Source organism: Dendrobates tinctorius, unplaced genomic scaffold (genome assembly GCF_039654945.1).
Source record: "Dendrobates tinctorius isolate UK_male_01 unplaced genomic scaffold, ASM3965494v1 ptg000016l, whole genome shotgun sequence".
Classification (NCBI taxonomy): Eukaryota; Metazoa; Chordata; class Amphibia; order Anura; family Dendrobatidae; genus Dendrobates; species Dendrobates tinctorius.
In genome coordinates, this window is record NW_027361684.1 from 85,731,565 (window position 1) to 85,747,400 (window position 15,836).

Consider the following 15,836-nt stretch of genomic DNA (forward strand, 5'->3'; position numbering starts at 1 on the left):
CTCTCCAGGAACCAGTCTGTGTGCAAAATCTGTAAAACACTGATCACTGACTGCCTCTCCCCTCCATTACTACCTACTCTAAACTGCTAGGCGTATTACTAATAAATGTATTATTCTGCTAAACATCAAATGTCATGATCTCAGTGCAGGTTTGACTCGCACACGTGGGGTTAATGTCTGGAACCAGTGCTGATGACTGGCATTTCTGGGGTTAAAGGTTGTGATCCCCGTGCAGGCTTACCTGCACTCCTGGGGCTATGATTGTGGACTCTGCCTAGTTCTGGGAGAGGCTTCTTATAGCCTCAGGATGCTCCCATCCCCGTCAGTTACACTTTCGCCCTTAGCATTGTGTGGTGACCCCTGAGTGTGTTTGTGCTGTGTTCTGGTTGCTTGATACTCTGTGTACGACTTGGTCTGTTCTCTGGATATTGCTTTGGATTCTGTTTGGTACCTTCTATGTCTGTTTGGTTTTGACTTCTGCTTGGCCCCGACTATCCGTTCTGTCTCATCCCTGGTACTTTACTGATATCTCTGTGTATGACCTCCATTTTGCCTGACTCTGAGTATTTCTGTATAGTGTCCTGCCATCTCTGAAAGCAGGATGCTAAGCCCTGCCCCCTTGCAGTCACATTACCGTAGGTCCTGTGACTGCTTGCTAAACTTCAGCGTCCACAGGTCCTGTGTGTCTGTACTTTACGGCTGTACCTGACCCCGGGCCCCCCTACAGTGTGGGTGAGTCCCTGCTCAGCGGAGGCTGCACGCCGGCGCTGACAGGATCCTGACATTATAACTGACCATTAAGTTTTTGCCGTTTTTTTTCTTTCTCTGCTGAGAAATATGAATCCCATACAATCTCTTGCTGAGCAAATGAAAAATCAGTCAAATGTTTCAGGGTTTATCTCTGGAGCAGCAAGCTCTGGTTCGTTCTCAGCAGCAGGTTTCTGAGACAGTGCTGGAGGCTTTAGCTGCTGGTTCTCTGGGGGCTGGGGCGAGTGATGTTGTTTTGGTGTCCCCAGAACCACCTGTTAAACTGCCTGTTTTATTTTCTGGGAACAAAAAGGAGTTCAGGCTCTTCATGGAGGGGTGCAAACTCTTCTTTAGTTTGAGGCCACGTTCCTCTGGGGACGAAAGTCAGAAGGTTGGGGTCATTATGTCTCTGTTAAGAGGGTCCCCACAAGCTTGGGCTTTCTCCCTTCCTCCCACTGCCCCAGAGAGAGTGTCTGTGAATGCGTTTTTTGAGGCCCTCGGGCACATATATGATGAGCCGGACCGAGTGCGATTGGCAGAGGACATGGTGATGAGTGTCTGTCAGGGGAAACACTCGGCTGAGTGGTTTTGTACAGAATTCCACCACTGGGCCGCAGAGGTCTCTTGGGACGATGCCGCTCTCCGAGGACTCTTTCGCAGAGGCTTGTCCAAGCAGTTACAGGATGCCTTGGCATTACATCCCCCACCTAACTCACTCGAGGACGCAATGACCCAGGCCATCCGGATGGACCCCAGGCTGCGGGCCAGGGGGGTGATGCAGGCGGAGACTCCATTGTTCCCTAGTGGAAAAGAGACTGTTTCTGTGCCCATGGACGTAGGGACTCTCTCCCTGAAGGAAAAGGAGAGACAACGCCGGAGAGAAAAGCAGTTATGCTTCTACTGTGGTAAAATGGGACACTGGAAAAGGGAGTGTCCTGATTGTCCATCCTCAACCCGGTCAACGGGAAACGACTAGGTCTGGGTAGTCAGCGGGGAGACTACTCAGACCCTCAGGTACCTTTTTCCTCATTTTCTAAGGTGTTGCTTCATGTGGAACTGTTAGTGGACGATTGTTGTTTTCCCTCTACAGCTTTCGTGGACTGCGGATCATCCATCAATCTCATTGACTCCCAATTGGTCACACGCTGTAAGATAGGGACAGTTAGACTTAAGGTTCCGATCAAAGTGGTGGACATTGACTCCTCCCCCCTCACTAAAGAGGGAATTCTCTTTATGTCTGACTTGTTTTCGCTCAAAGTGGGCGCTACCCATGTGGAAAAATTAAGTTGTTTGGTTCTGGACAATCTACCAGCAGGATTGGTGTTGGGCATGCCCTGGTTACAACGCCATAACCCAGTCATTAACTGGAAAATGGAGGAGATTGTTCAGTGGGGGTTTAATGATTCGATGCTATGTGATAAGTCTGCACTATTGGTTGAACCTGTTAAATCTGTATCTGTGTCATCTGTCGAGCTGGAAGGTATTCCGGAGTACCCGAAAGAATTCGGAGATGTGTTCTCTGAAAGCGAGGCCGAGACGTTACCGCCACATAGACCCTTTGACTGCGCTATCGAGTTAGTCCCGGGGGCTAAATTGCCTAAAGCCCGTCTGTTTAATTTATCTGGCCCTGAGCACTTGGCCATGAAAGATTACATTGCTGAGAGTCTTCACAAAGGACACATACGTCCCTCAGTCTCACCTGTGGCGGCAGGGTTTTTTTTTGTAAAGAAAAAAGATGGTGGTTTATGTCCCTGCCTTGATTTTCGTGAGCTCAACAAGATTACTGTACGAAATTCGCACCCCCTTCCGTTGATTCCCGATTTGTGTAACCAACTTTCAGGGGCAAAATGGTTCTCCAAACTGGATCTTCAGGGGGCATATAATTTGATAAGGGTCCGGGAGGGGGATGAATGGAAAACCGCATTCCTCACGACCGAGGGACTGTTTGAAAATTTAGTCATGCCGTTTGGTCTTACCAATGCCCCAGCCATACTTTCAGAATTTCATCAACGTGGTATTCTTGGATCTCATTGGTCGTTTTGTTGTCATTTACTTAGACGATATTCTGATATACTCTCCTGACAGTCAATCTCATCTGAATCATGTACGAACCGTTCTCCAAAGACTGAGGGAAAATCATCTGTATGCCAAATTGGAGAAATGTGTGTTTTTTGTTCAAGAATTGTCTTTTTTAGGATTAATTGTGTCCTGTGAGGGTTTTCGCATGGACCCCAAGAAGGTGCAGGCCATTGCGGATTGGGTGCAACCCCGACACCTTAAGGGTCTTCAGCGCTTCTTGGGGTTCGCCAATTATTACCGCAAATTTATTCGGGGGTTTTCACAGGTAGTCAAACCACTCACAGATCTTACTTGTAAAGGTGCGGATGTGAGAAACTGGTCCTCGCTCGCAAAAGAGGCCTTTGCGACCCTGAAAAGAAGCTTTATGTCTGCTCCCGTGTTAGTAAAGCTAGATCCGTCCAAACCATTCGTCGTGGAAGTGAACACCTCTGAGGTGGGGGTGGGGGCGGTGTTGTCCCAAGGGCCTGCCATTCTAACCAACCTCAGGCCATGTGCTTTCTTTTCCAAGAAGTTCTCTGCTGCGGAAAGAAATTACGACGTAGGCAATAGAGAGCTTCTTGCGGTCAAATTGGCATTTGAAGAATGGAGGCACTTTTTGGAGGGGGCCAGTCACCCGGTTACGGTGATCACGGATCACAAAAATTTGTCATACATTGAGTCTGCTAAAAGACTAACGCCCAGACAGGCCCGTTGGTCACTTTTTTTTTTCCAGCTTTCAGTTTACGATTACATTTCGTCCAGGGTCCAAGAATGTCAAGGCTGACGCCTTATCGCGCAGTTTTCAGCCGATGTCACCCCCTGAGCCACCGTCCTCCATTCTTCACCCTGGGGTTGTGATAGCAGAGGTCTCGTCTGAATTGGAATGGGAGATTCAGGGGGCCCAGTCGCGGGCCCCGGCGGCCAAGCCGGAGGGGAAGTTGTTTGTCCCAGAGCAACTTCGCCTGAAACTCTTGCAGGAGTTCCATGAATCCAAGCTGAGTGCTCGCCCTGGTATTTCAGCCATGCGTCTGGCGGTGGCTTGGATCGTTTGGTGGCCTACCCTTGGTTCGGACATAAAAAAATTCATTGCTGGTTGTGGGGTCTGCGCTCGTTCTAAAAGCTCTCATAGCTGGCTGGCAGGGGAGCTGATGCCCTTGGCAGTGGCCGAAAGACCATGGACTCACTTATCCATGGATTTTGTTACCAATCTCCCTCCATTTAAGGGTAATACAGTGGTATGGGTAGTGGTGGACAGGTTTTTTGGAAGGCTCTGTCCACACTTCCGTCAGCGGAGACGTTGTCCAGGTTGTTTGTGAAGCATGTGATCCGGTTGCATGGGGTACCCCTGAATGTGGTGTCTGATCGTGGTGTGCAGTTTGTGGCTAAGTTTTGGCATGCTTTCTGCAAAAAATTAGGGATGTCTCTGTCCTTTTCGTCTGCATACCATCCTGAGAGCAATGGTCAGACGGAGCGCACTAACCAGTCCCTGGAACAGATCCTCAGGTGTCTAACCTCTGCTAGACAGAATGACTGGTGCGATGCACTGCCGTTGGCTGAATTTGCCTTCAATAGTCGGGTGAGTCAATCCACTGGTAGGTCCCCTTTCTTGATTAACTATGGGTTCAGTCCTCATTTTGGTGAGTTTTCTCGTCTGGACTCGGGGAGTCCCGGGGCTGAGGGCTCTGTTCAGCGATTACAGAATACGTGGGCAGAAGTTCAGCGGAGTATATCTAGGTCTCAGGGCAGGTATAAGTTTTCTGTGGACAGGAAACGAACACCAGGGCCCACGTTTCAGGTTGGAGACAAGGTTTGGCTCTCCACGCGAAACATTAAGTTGAAGGTTCCTTCAGCCAAGTTGGGGCCCAAATTCATTGGCCCATACAAGATTGTGAAGAAAATCAATCCAGTGGCGTATAGACTGTGCCTTCCACCCTCTTTCAAGATCCCTAACGTCTTCCACAAATCTCTACTGAAACCTTTTGAAGCAGTCCGGGGAGACTCCGAGTCAGTTGCTCCTCCTGTTTTGGTCAAGAGGCAGGTGGAGTTCGAGGTTGGTCATATCGTAGATTCCAGGTTGGTACGGCGCTCGGTACAGTACCTGGTTCATTGGAAGGGGTATGGACCGGAAGACAGGTCCTGGGTACCGGCCCGGTTGATGCATGCTGATCACCTGGTGCGGGCTTTCCATGCTAAGTAACCGGGCAAGCCTGGGGGTCCAGAGGCCCCCTGCTGAGAGGGGGGTACTGTCATGAGCTCAGTGCGGGTTTGACTCGCACACGTGGGGTTAATATGTGGAACCAGTGCTGATGACTGGCATTTCTGGGGTTAAAGATTGTGATCCCCATGCAGGCTTACCTGCACACCTGGGGCTATGATTGTGGCCTCTCCCTGGTTCTGGGAGAGGCTTCTTATAGCCTCAGGATGCTCCCATCCCAGTCAGTTACACTTTCGCCCTTGGCATTGTGTGGTGACCCCTGAGTGTGTTTGTGCTGTGTTCTGGTTGCTTGATTCTCTGTGTACGACTCGGTCTGTTCTCTGGATATTGCTTTGGATTCTGCTTGGTACCTTCTATGTCTGTTTGGTTTTGACTTCTGCTTGGCCCCGACTATCCGTTCTGTCTCATCCCTGGTACTTTACTGATATCTCTGTGTATGACCTCCATTTTGCCTGACTCTGAGTATTTCTGTATAGTGTCCTGCCATCTCTGAAAGCAGGATGCTAAGCCCCGCCCCCTTGCAGTCACATGACCGTAGGTCCTGTGACTGCTTGCTAAACTTCAGCGTCCACAGGTCCTGTGTGTCTGTACTTTCCGGCTGTACCTGACCCCGGGCCCCCCTACAGTGCGGCTGAGTCCCTGCTCAGTGGAGGCTGCACGCCGGCGCTGACAGGATCCTGACATCAAATAGAAAAATGTAAAACCATTCCTAGATCTGACATTTAAACCTTGATATATGTAGCGTAAAATAACACTCTTTGCCAATTACATCTGAAGTATCTTGACATACAGTATTACAAATTGGTGATTCAAAGATGCTGACAGGCATGACCCTACTTATATGTAACACCAGATAGTATGGAAAGTAAGAAGAAGTGCACCATTTCATAACAAACTGATAATAGTTTGTGTAGCCACCTTATACAAATGTGGTCTTCACATTACCAAACAAGACCAGCACGAGACTTTATCTTCATGAACTTGGTGCATATTTTTGATAAATGTGCCCAACTGAGCTACATGTGTAGTGACCTCCAAAAAAGAGAAAAAAAATAAGCAGATATAGATTTACTGAAATCAATTATGATGAACTCGATTATACCAATTTAACTATTAGACACCAATGAAAGAAATGTTTTTTTGACAGCGTTTGAGGCTAGTCTTGACTATCTACCTTGACATGACCACTGATGCAGCAGTAAGAATGATGAATGTATTTTCAAACGAGACAAGTCTAAGTTATTTAAAACCAGAGAACCCCTTTAAGAATATCAATTTCTCCAAAATGATTTTCATATAATCAATGTTCACTACTCATTTTTCAAGTTTTGGTACAGTATTTACTCTATAGCATTCCTCACAAGTACCTTCACAAAGTCCAGTAACCGCATCCAGATCCAGAGGTACAGAAACTTTGTATATCTAATTTACCAAATTTACCCTTTCACTTGATAAAGTATCCAGTGCCCTACATGTTTAGAACATGTGTGTAATATCTGAATGTGGGGCACTTTGCATTACCCCTTGATCCTGATTTCACTAATACCATAGGGTTTCTATACGCTATTTTTTTCCAGAGATAAGACTAATGAACATGCAATAAATAGAAAGTGATCTACCAGCCGGAATATTATAGATTTGCAGCAAGCTAGTACGGAATAGTTAACAACAAAAATACCAATAAAATTAATCTACTTTATTTCAACTTATTAAAAAGGAATGATCCTAGTAAAAGTGCAGATAACAAAAACAAACAGACACATACAGACTATCAAATTCCATTTTTTAGATAGTCAAAAAACTCCAATGATCATCTTATATGGAGTCGTCTTTATGTGAGAGCATCTAACAGGTAATCAGAGACTGTATTCAATGGTCCCTCTAAACCAAGCTTTCACAGTTTAACCAGACCAATGGAGCCATACATATTAATCCTCATTTCATACCAGAATAAAGGATCAAATCAAAGTCTATGATATAGCATAAGCTCAATCAAAACCAGTGTATTCTCTTGTTCAACAAAGCACCAAATTTCATAGACTCTGTAGCAGCATTAACATTGGCTTATATTTGAAACTGGCATATCTTGCAAACTGAGGTGCATTCCATCTGTATATATTACCTTCCCATTAGGGCATATACTCAGTAAAATTCTACCTCCTTATTTTCAGAAGTTTGCACATGTGGCATATAGTAAGGGAGGATCTCACCCATATTGTACAATTTCATGTTCCTCCCAGTCAGTACATCTCCCGTCTCCTGACGCGTTTCACTGTTGTCCAGATCATCAGGGGAGAAAGTATGATGTGAATAGATGCCTTCATATCTCAAAAATGCCATCAAAGAGGCTGCTCACCAGTTCATCTTTATATTATGCGCCACCTTTCCTACTTCCTATCTTCACATGTGAAGTGAATAATTAGTGCTGACAACTTCCTGTCCTGAAGACACATTAGACCACCTAATACACCCATCGCGCAGGCGCAGACCCAAGCGGTGTCTCGGAGAGATTAGTGCACCCACTGTGCAGGCGCATGGTGTCATTGGCCTAAGGGTGAAACTGCGCAAGCGTGCCACCACTACAACCGACCAACCAGCACCACTAGCCTCCTCCTTTAATAGGTCAGGCGGCCCACATCCTCCATCGCACAGTCGCGGGACACGGATCCAAACAATAGCCGCCTACTCCTTCGGACCGCCCACATCAGCCATTGCGCAGTCGCGGGTCACGGCAACATTATTGGTTACCATGACACGCCGCAGGCACGCGCTCCTCTCATCAGGATGCGCTGTCATACAGTGTACCTACCAGGCATGCGCGAATCTAGACGGAGTTACTCACGAGTCCATCAGAGGGACACACCACCTTCCACCAATCAGGAAATATCGTGCATGCATATTCATATATTCATATATTTATGGCAGCATAGAGGTGACAATAATATGCTGTCATTTCGTCACCAAAATCAAATCCATTACGCATACAAAAGCTGCCTCTGCGCCTATAGTGTGATATCTAACATAGTCCGCTCATTCTAAATCACAGCATATGGGTGGATTATAGCCACAGTATGGTGGCATCATTTAAGTGCCAGAGAAACAACAATCCCCTAAAGAAAAAAAAGGGGGAAAAAAGGGGAAAAGAACTTTTCAAATTTATTCCCTAATATAATGTGTATCCCCCAGGGCCTCATACATTGACAAATTTTCTCCCCAAATTGTCGATAAAAGGGCCTACTAATTATATCATAAAGGTGCCTTAAACTTGATACAGCAAAGTATTAGAGTGACACCACCATCCTCATCAATAACTAACCCATTCAAGGTGGCTGATATGGGCGGTCTGAAGGAGTAGGCGGCTATTGGTGCTGAGCGTTCTGTGACAGAGGCCAGTGACACCGCTACATCGTGTGCCTGCGCAATGGATACATAAGTCTCTCTGAGACGCTGCTTGGGTCTGTTTGGATCTGTGTCCCGCGACTGCGCGATGGAGGATGTGGGCGGCCTGACCTATTAAAGGAGGAGTAAGTCCTCCATCAAAGATGGTACCCAAGCACTTTGGAATAATCTTTAGAAGCACCATGCTGGCATTATTCTATATTTGGCACAACTTCCAGACTAGGAAATAAATTTCATGTAACTCGTTGAGTGATACTATTTCTTCCAGTTCAGTGTGTTGCCATATTATATGGGTCCTCATAGGAAACTTGGACACAATCTCTACAGAAATAGGCAGGGAGACAGGAAGACTCCACACCTCTGGGTAGCACCAATCTGTGGTTCAGTGACCCATTTCTCTACTGAGAATGGTAACACACCTTATTTATTGGTACAGGATGAAATGTCCATGGAGGTGAGCTATAAAATGGGTGTGATTTACAGTATGAAAACTGCCGCAAAGAAAAGATTGAGAACTTTTCCATGGAAACCACTTTGATGTTCCAACCTGCCACAGAGCAACATCAGGAAAACTTATGTCTATCTGATGTTTTATATCTTTCAGTCTAAGTCAGGACTCACATTTTAACTTATTGCTTTTTTTATTAATATCGGTCTGTCTAGCTGACAACTCATGTCTAGCTACTGCGTGTACTTCTAAAAATCTACATATACATGTGCTTCTCATAATATCATCAAAAAGTTAATTTATTTCAGTTCTTCAATTCAAAAAGTGAAGCTCATATATTATATATAGTCACTACAGAGTGATCTATTTCAAGTGTTTATTTCTGTTAATGTTGATGATTATGGCTTACAGCCAATGAAAACCCAAAAGTCATTATTTAAGTAAATTAGAATAATTAACAAAAAACACCTGCAAAGGCTTCCTAATCATTTGAAAAGGTCCCTTAGTCTGTTTCAGTAGGCTCCACACTCATGGGGAAGACTGCTGACTTGACAGATGTCCAGAAGACAGTCATTGACACACTCCACAATGAAAGTGCATTTCATTTGGAAATCAAGGTCCCAGAGTCTGGAGGAAGAGTGGAGAGGCCACAATCCAAGCTGCTTGAGTTCTAGTGTGAAGTATCCACAATCAGTGATGGTTTGGGGAGCCATGTCATCTGCTGGGGTAGGTCCACTGTGTTTTAACAAGACCAAAGTCAGCGCAGCCATCTACCTGGAAATTTTACAGCACTTCATGCTTCCCTCTGCCAACAAGCTTTTTGGAGATGGAAATTTCATTCTCCAGCAGGACTTGGCACCCGTCCACACTGCCAAAAGCACCAGTACTTGATTTAAAACAACAGTATCACTGTGCTTGATTGGCCAGCAAACTCTCCTGACCTTAACCCTATAGAGAATCTATGGGGTATTGTCAAGAGGAAGATGAGAGACACAAGGCCCAACAATGCAGATGAGCTGAATGCTGCCATCAAAGCAACCTGGGCTTCCATAACACCTCAGCAGTACCACTGGCTGATCGCCTCCATGCCACGCTGCATTGATGCAGTAATTGATGCAAATGGAGCCCCGACCAAGCATTGAGTGCATTTACTGAACACACATTTCAGTACGCCATCATTTCAGATTTTACAATAATTTTTCAAGCTGTGTTATAAAGTATTCTAGTTTACTGAGATAATGACTTTTGGGTCTTCATTGCCTGTAAGCCATAATCATCAACATTAACAGAAATAAACACTTGAAATCGGTCACTCTGTCTGTAATGACTCTATATAACATACGAGTTTCACTTTTTGTAATGATGAACTAAAATTAACTTTTTGATGATATTCTTATTTTGTGAGAAGCACCTGTATATCTATCTACTCATATCTATCTATAAAAATCTATCAACTTCTCTCTATCTACTTCTATTTTTCTTTCCATTCCTATGCATCTATCTAGTCATTTCTATCTATCCATATGTAATTCTATCTACATCTATTTATCCATATATCTACTCAATCTACTTATCTATCTTTCTACATATACTTTTCTACTCCTGTTCATCTATCTACTTGTATCGATTTATCTACATTTCTTCCTCTCTCTATTCATATCTTCTCCTATCTCAGTACTCCTACCTACCTCTATTCATAACTATCTATGTATCTATCAAACTATCCATACATCAATCTAGTTGTCTACTCATATCTATCTGCTCATGTTAATAAATCCATCTAGTTACATGAACTTAAATATAAATATTTGATCCTTAAACGAAAAAACACAAATTTACAGGCCCTTTTATTTTGTTACATTCCTACTGACTTTCGCACACGACAGACAAAATGCACTTCGAAGAATTTTCTGTACAGGAAAGCTCCCAGCAAAGGAGAGGTAAGTAGAATGATGTTATCCACAGGATGGGGCAGCGGAACAGCGGCTCGGCAGCAGTCACCGCAGGCAGCGCTCTAACAGCCGCTCTAGAAAGCTATAACGCTGCTGGAAAGAATGGCCCCTGACAGAGGGCTGACTCAGCAGGAGGTAGTGGTTTATGTAATCCACGGCAATCCATTATTACAAAGGAGCTTTCACAAACTCCTGAGCACTGGGCACAGCTAGGTTATTGATTAAAGAGACAGCGGAAGCACAGACAAAGGGCGGCGGGAGGGAGAACAAGGCCCTCATCCATTAAGGGATGCTGCTCTCCACCAATTAGAAAGAGAAAAATCATTACTCAGCAGCCATCAACGACCTATAGGCAGCGATGAAGCGCAAACACTTAATTTATCTCCCCCCTCCTCCTGATGACAGGCACCTCTTAGGAAATCCAATGACAGCTATTAGGGATGCTTCTACATACAGATTAGAGCGCACAATCTGCTAGGCAGCGGAATCTTCATCTCCGTCTCCGGGCTTTGCTCGAACCTCCAGGGATAAAGAGCTGCCATGCATACACTCAAGCGATACATTTTTACATTATTCCACTGATGATTTCAAGGGAATCATCTTAAAACGTACGCTATTTTTTTTTCTCCTCGTAGACGCGTTACCGGTAGGAAATGAGGTGCACCTGAGGTGACTTGCGATGCACATGCTTAGTTGTCAGAGCTGCTGCTTTGTCACACATTGCATGAGCGCACAAAACAATCGCCTGCTTACAGCTAAAACCTAAAGCGGTTTTAGCACTTCTTGTCAACAACCCTAAACTAAAAAAGCAAATCAAAGAGAATCTGTCATTCAGTTGTTGCCACCAAATCTAAGAGCAGCATGATGTTGGGGAAGAGACCCTGATTCCAGAGATCTATCACTGGGCTGCTTGCTACAAATCACTGTTTTATCTGTGACATATCTACCAGTTCTCTGAATGCTGAACTTTGTATAACAACACCCATGCCACTGATTGGCAGATTTCTGTGTATACTCTGCATAGGCAGAAAGCTGCCAATCAATGGTGGGGGTGGAGTTATACAGAGCTCCAGAATATAGAGGACGACATTTCTGCTGGTTTAGTGGTTGTCTAATGATGATATCCTGTTGATCAAACAGTGATTTTATCAAAACTACAGCAAGCAGCCCAGTAAGTGACATATCACTGAAATGATGGTCTCTTTCTCAATAGTATTCTGCTCTCAGATTAGGTTGCTTCTAAGTGCCCCAAGTGTCCAACATAAATTGAGTTCAGATTCATATCATCGGTGTGAAGTGAAAATTGAGGCTTTAACATATCACCTCAGCCATAATTCTAGAAGTTAACAATTATAATGTAGATCTTTCACATACATAGTAAAATATTCTTGCGTTCATCACTGAAGTTTTGATACTAGCAACTATTTTCATCACTGGCTTATCTATCACAAAGTTCTTACCTGCAATGTTTGGTGCATTACAGGGAAAGATAGAGACAACACAGTCTGTACCTATAGTGAGGAAAATACAGTAAGTATTTGATACACTGCCAATGTTTTTTGCCCACCTCAAAGAATGTGGGTTTGTAATTTTAATTTCAGATACACTTTAACTGTGAAAGACAGAATCTAAAAAAAATCCAGAAAATCACATTGTATAATTTTTACATAATTAATTTGCAGAAAAACAGGACTTAATAATTTGTACAGAAACCTTTGTTTCCAATTACAGAGGTCAGACATTTCCTGTAGTTCTTGACCAAGTTTGCACGCACTGCAGAAGGGATTTTGGCCCACTCGTCCATACAGATCTTCTCGATATCTTTCAGATTTTGGAGCTGTCACTGGGCAACATTGAGTTTCAGCTCCCTCAAAAAATTTTTTATTGGATTCAGGTCTGGAGATTGGTTAGGCCACTCCAGGATGTTGAAATGCTTAGTTCCCTTGTGTGTTTCGAGTCATTGTCATGATGGAAGACCCAGGCACAACCCATCTTCAATCCTGTTACTGAGGGAAGGAGGTTGTTGGTCTAAATCTCACGATACATGACTCCATCCATCCTCCCTTCAATACAGTGCAGTCGTCCTGTCTCCTTGCCAGAAAAGTAATCCCAAAGTATTATATTTCCCCCACAATGTTTCATGATGTTGGGATATTGTTCTTGGGGTTGTACAAACACGTTGTATGGCACTGATACCAAAAAGTTCTATTTTGGTCTCATCTGACCAAATGACCTTCTCCCATGCCTCCTGTGGTTCATCCAGATGGTCACTGGTGAACTTCAAGCAGGTCTGGACATGTGCTGGCATGAGTAGGGAGACCCTGCATGCCTTGCAGGATTTTAATCCATGACGGCGTAGTGTCTTACTAACGGTAATGTTTGACTGTGGTCTTAGCTCTCTTCAGGTCATTGACAAAGTCCTCCATGCAATTCTGGGCTGATTAGTAACCTTTCTAAGAATTACCTTTACCCCATGAAGCAAGATCTTGCAAGGAACCCCAGACGGAGGAAGATTGACAGTCATCTTGTGTTTCTTCCATTTTCTAATAGTTGAGCCAACAGTTGTTGCCTTGTCACCAAGCTGCTTGCCTATTGTCCTGTAGCCCATCCGTGCCTTGAGCAGGTATACAATTTTGTCCCTGGTGTCCTTAGACAGCTGTTTGGTCTTGGTGGAAAGGTTCAAGTGTGATTAATTGAGTGTGTGGACAGGTGTCTGTTATACAGGTAATGAGTTCAAACAAGTGCAATAAAGGTAACGAGAGCAGAGTAGGAGGGCTTCTTAAAGAAAAACTAACAGGTCTGTGAGAGCCAGAATTCTTGCTGGTTGGTAGGTGATCAAATACTTATTTCATGCAATAAAATGCAATTTAATTATGTAAAAATCATACAATGTGATTTTGTTTTGCTTTGTTTTTTTAGATTCTGTCTCTCACAGTTGAAGTGTACCTACGGTAAATATTAGAGGCCTGTCCATTCTTTGTAGGTGGGAAAACTTGCAAAATTTGCAGTGTATCAAATACTTATTCCCCCACCCCCACTGTATATAAATTACAAGGAGAGGGGTGAGGCAGAATTGTAAGTGCTTGTTTCAGTACACAGAGAGACAGGACAGTAAGGAAGCACAATCAGTGCCTAGACAATTTACAAGGTGGGACTACTTTATTACCGTGGGAGATGCAGCCTGTATAATTGGTGCTTACATAATTTAGAAGGGAGCAGAGCTAGTATTTTATGTGCCTACCTCAATACAGGGATAGACAAGAAAGTAGCACTAAATGTGTCTATATCATTTACAGGGAGAGACCAATAAGTATCTACATACTTTCCAAGGAGAGAGAAGAGGCAATAGTATATGTTTAGTGTCTATTCAATACAGAGAAAGACAGTACTAATTATGTCTATGTCATTTACAGGAAGAAACATGATGTATAATAAAAAAAATTATATTGTGGTACCGTGTGAGCCAGAAAAATCGATGTAAATACTTTTATGACAAAAAATGACAAAAGTATTCCAGGAGCGATACCTTTACAGGGTAACCAGAAAAGCAAAAAAAAATTGCAAATATATTTTTTTGTGGCTAGCCAATAAAGAGCTCACTCCTGGAATACTTTTTTTTATTTTTTGGCATACAAGATTTACAGGAAGAACAGAGAAAGGCAGCACAATCTGTGCCTATATGATAAGGATAAGGAGAGAGGGGAGGCAGGACTGTATGTGCCTACTTCATTTGCAGTACAATCTGTACCTATATCATTTATAATAACGAAGAAGAGGCAGTGCTATACAAGCCTTTTTCAATACATGGAGAGACAAAAAGGCAGTAATATTTGTGTCTATATTAGTTAAAGGGAGACACAGTGAGGCAGTACAAGCTGTGCCAGGATGACTTATTTACAAGGAGAGGACAGAGGTAGTAATATGTGCCTACTTCATTACAGAGATAGACTGATGTAGTAGAATTGGAGCTTAAATTAATGACAAGCAGGAAGAAGAGGCAACGCTATGAGCATGTTCATTATTGCTCCATACGACTCTATAGGAGTTAAGAAAACAATCAGGTGCTCTTCATATAGTGCTAGATGCAGTGTGCCCACTACAGAGCCAGCAACTTTGCTGCCTCACTAGTGAACTGCCTCCCATACTGCTACAGCTAGACGACCATAACGGCCAGCTACAACGCAATCTCACGCAAACACAGACGTAAACTAATATCATATGTACTACTGAGAGACGGCCATGGATTTGCTACTCTTTTTAGTAATTCAGCACACAGCTTTCAGCAGAGCCACATCGTCTGTAGGAAAGTAATATACTCTAATGCTCTCGCCAAGCATTTATTATATCCGACCTTCCCCCACAGCTTTTTTTTGTCAGCTCACAGCCTCTCCGAGGCCATGTTTTAAGAAAGGCATTTTGTCCGTGTTGTCCCTGTGGATGGAAATATTCGCAGCAGAGGTTACCAGAAAGTCTGCAAAGGACATGAACCGACTGGCTTGAAGACCGCTATTGTATTCCGCGGTATGAAAGCCACATTACTATAATAAATCTCTCTTTTTGTAAATCAAACACAAATCATACGCGGTTTCTAAATGATGTTACTGACCACTAGAGACCACACGCATTTGATGGCCTCATACAATGACCAAGTCTACCTGATACGAATACATATACTGGAATTATGCAGGCAAATAGTCCTTAGCAGAAGAATTAGGGCCCCGTCACACATAGCAACTTACCAGCGATCCCGACAACTATATGAACTTGTCAGGATCGCTGGTGTGTCACTACATGATCGCTGGTGAGCTGCCAAACAGGCAGCTTCACCAGCGATCAGCACCAGCGACGACAAGCAGGCGTGTCGCTGTGTACCTTAGTTACCAGTGCACTGATGCAGGGAGCTGGTAACCAAGGTAAACAGCGGGTTTGTAAGCGCCGCGCGGCACTTAGAAATCCGCTGTTTACCTTGGTTACCAGCTCCCTGCATCAGCGCGCTGGTAACTAAGGTATACAGAGG

At 44.0% G+C, this 15,836-nt stretch overlaps 1 protein-coding gene across 5 annotated transcripts in view; it reads right to left on the minus strand.

Annotated features, from left to right (window-relative positions):
• The window catches only part of LOC141080642 (uncharacterized), an 869,999-nt gene that overhangs the window by 182,466 nt on the left and 671,697 nt on the right, over positions 1 to 15,836 (minus strand). For 4 of the 5 annotated variants that reach the window (XM_073566017.1, XM_073566013.1, XM_073566016.1 and 1 more), the window contains one exon: positions 12,280 to 12,330. The exons of the other annotated variant lie outside the window; for it this stretch is intronic. In XM_073566017.1, coding sequence (XP_073422118.1) covers positions 12,280 to 12,330 — 51 coding nt within the window. The remainder of the gene's footprint in view (positions 1 to 12,279; positions 12,331 to 15,836) is intronic. 5 annotated transcript variants of the gene reach the window in all.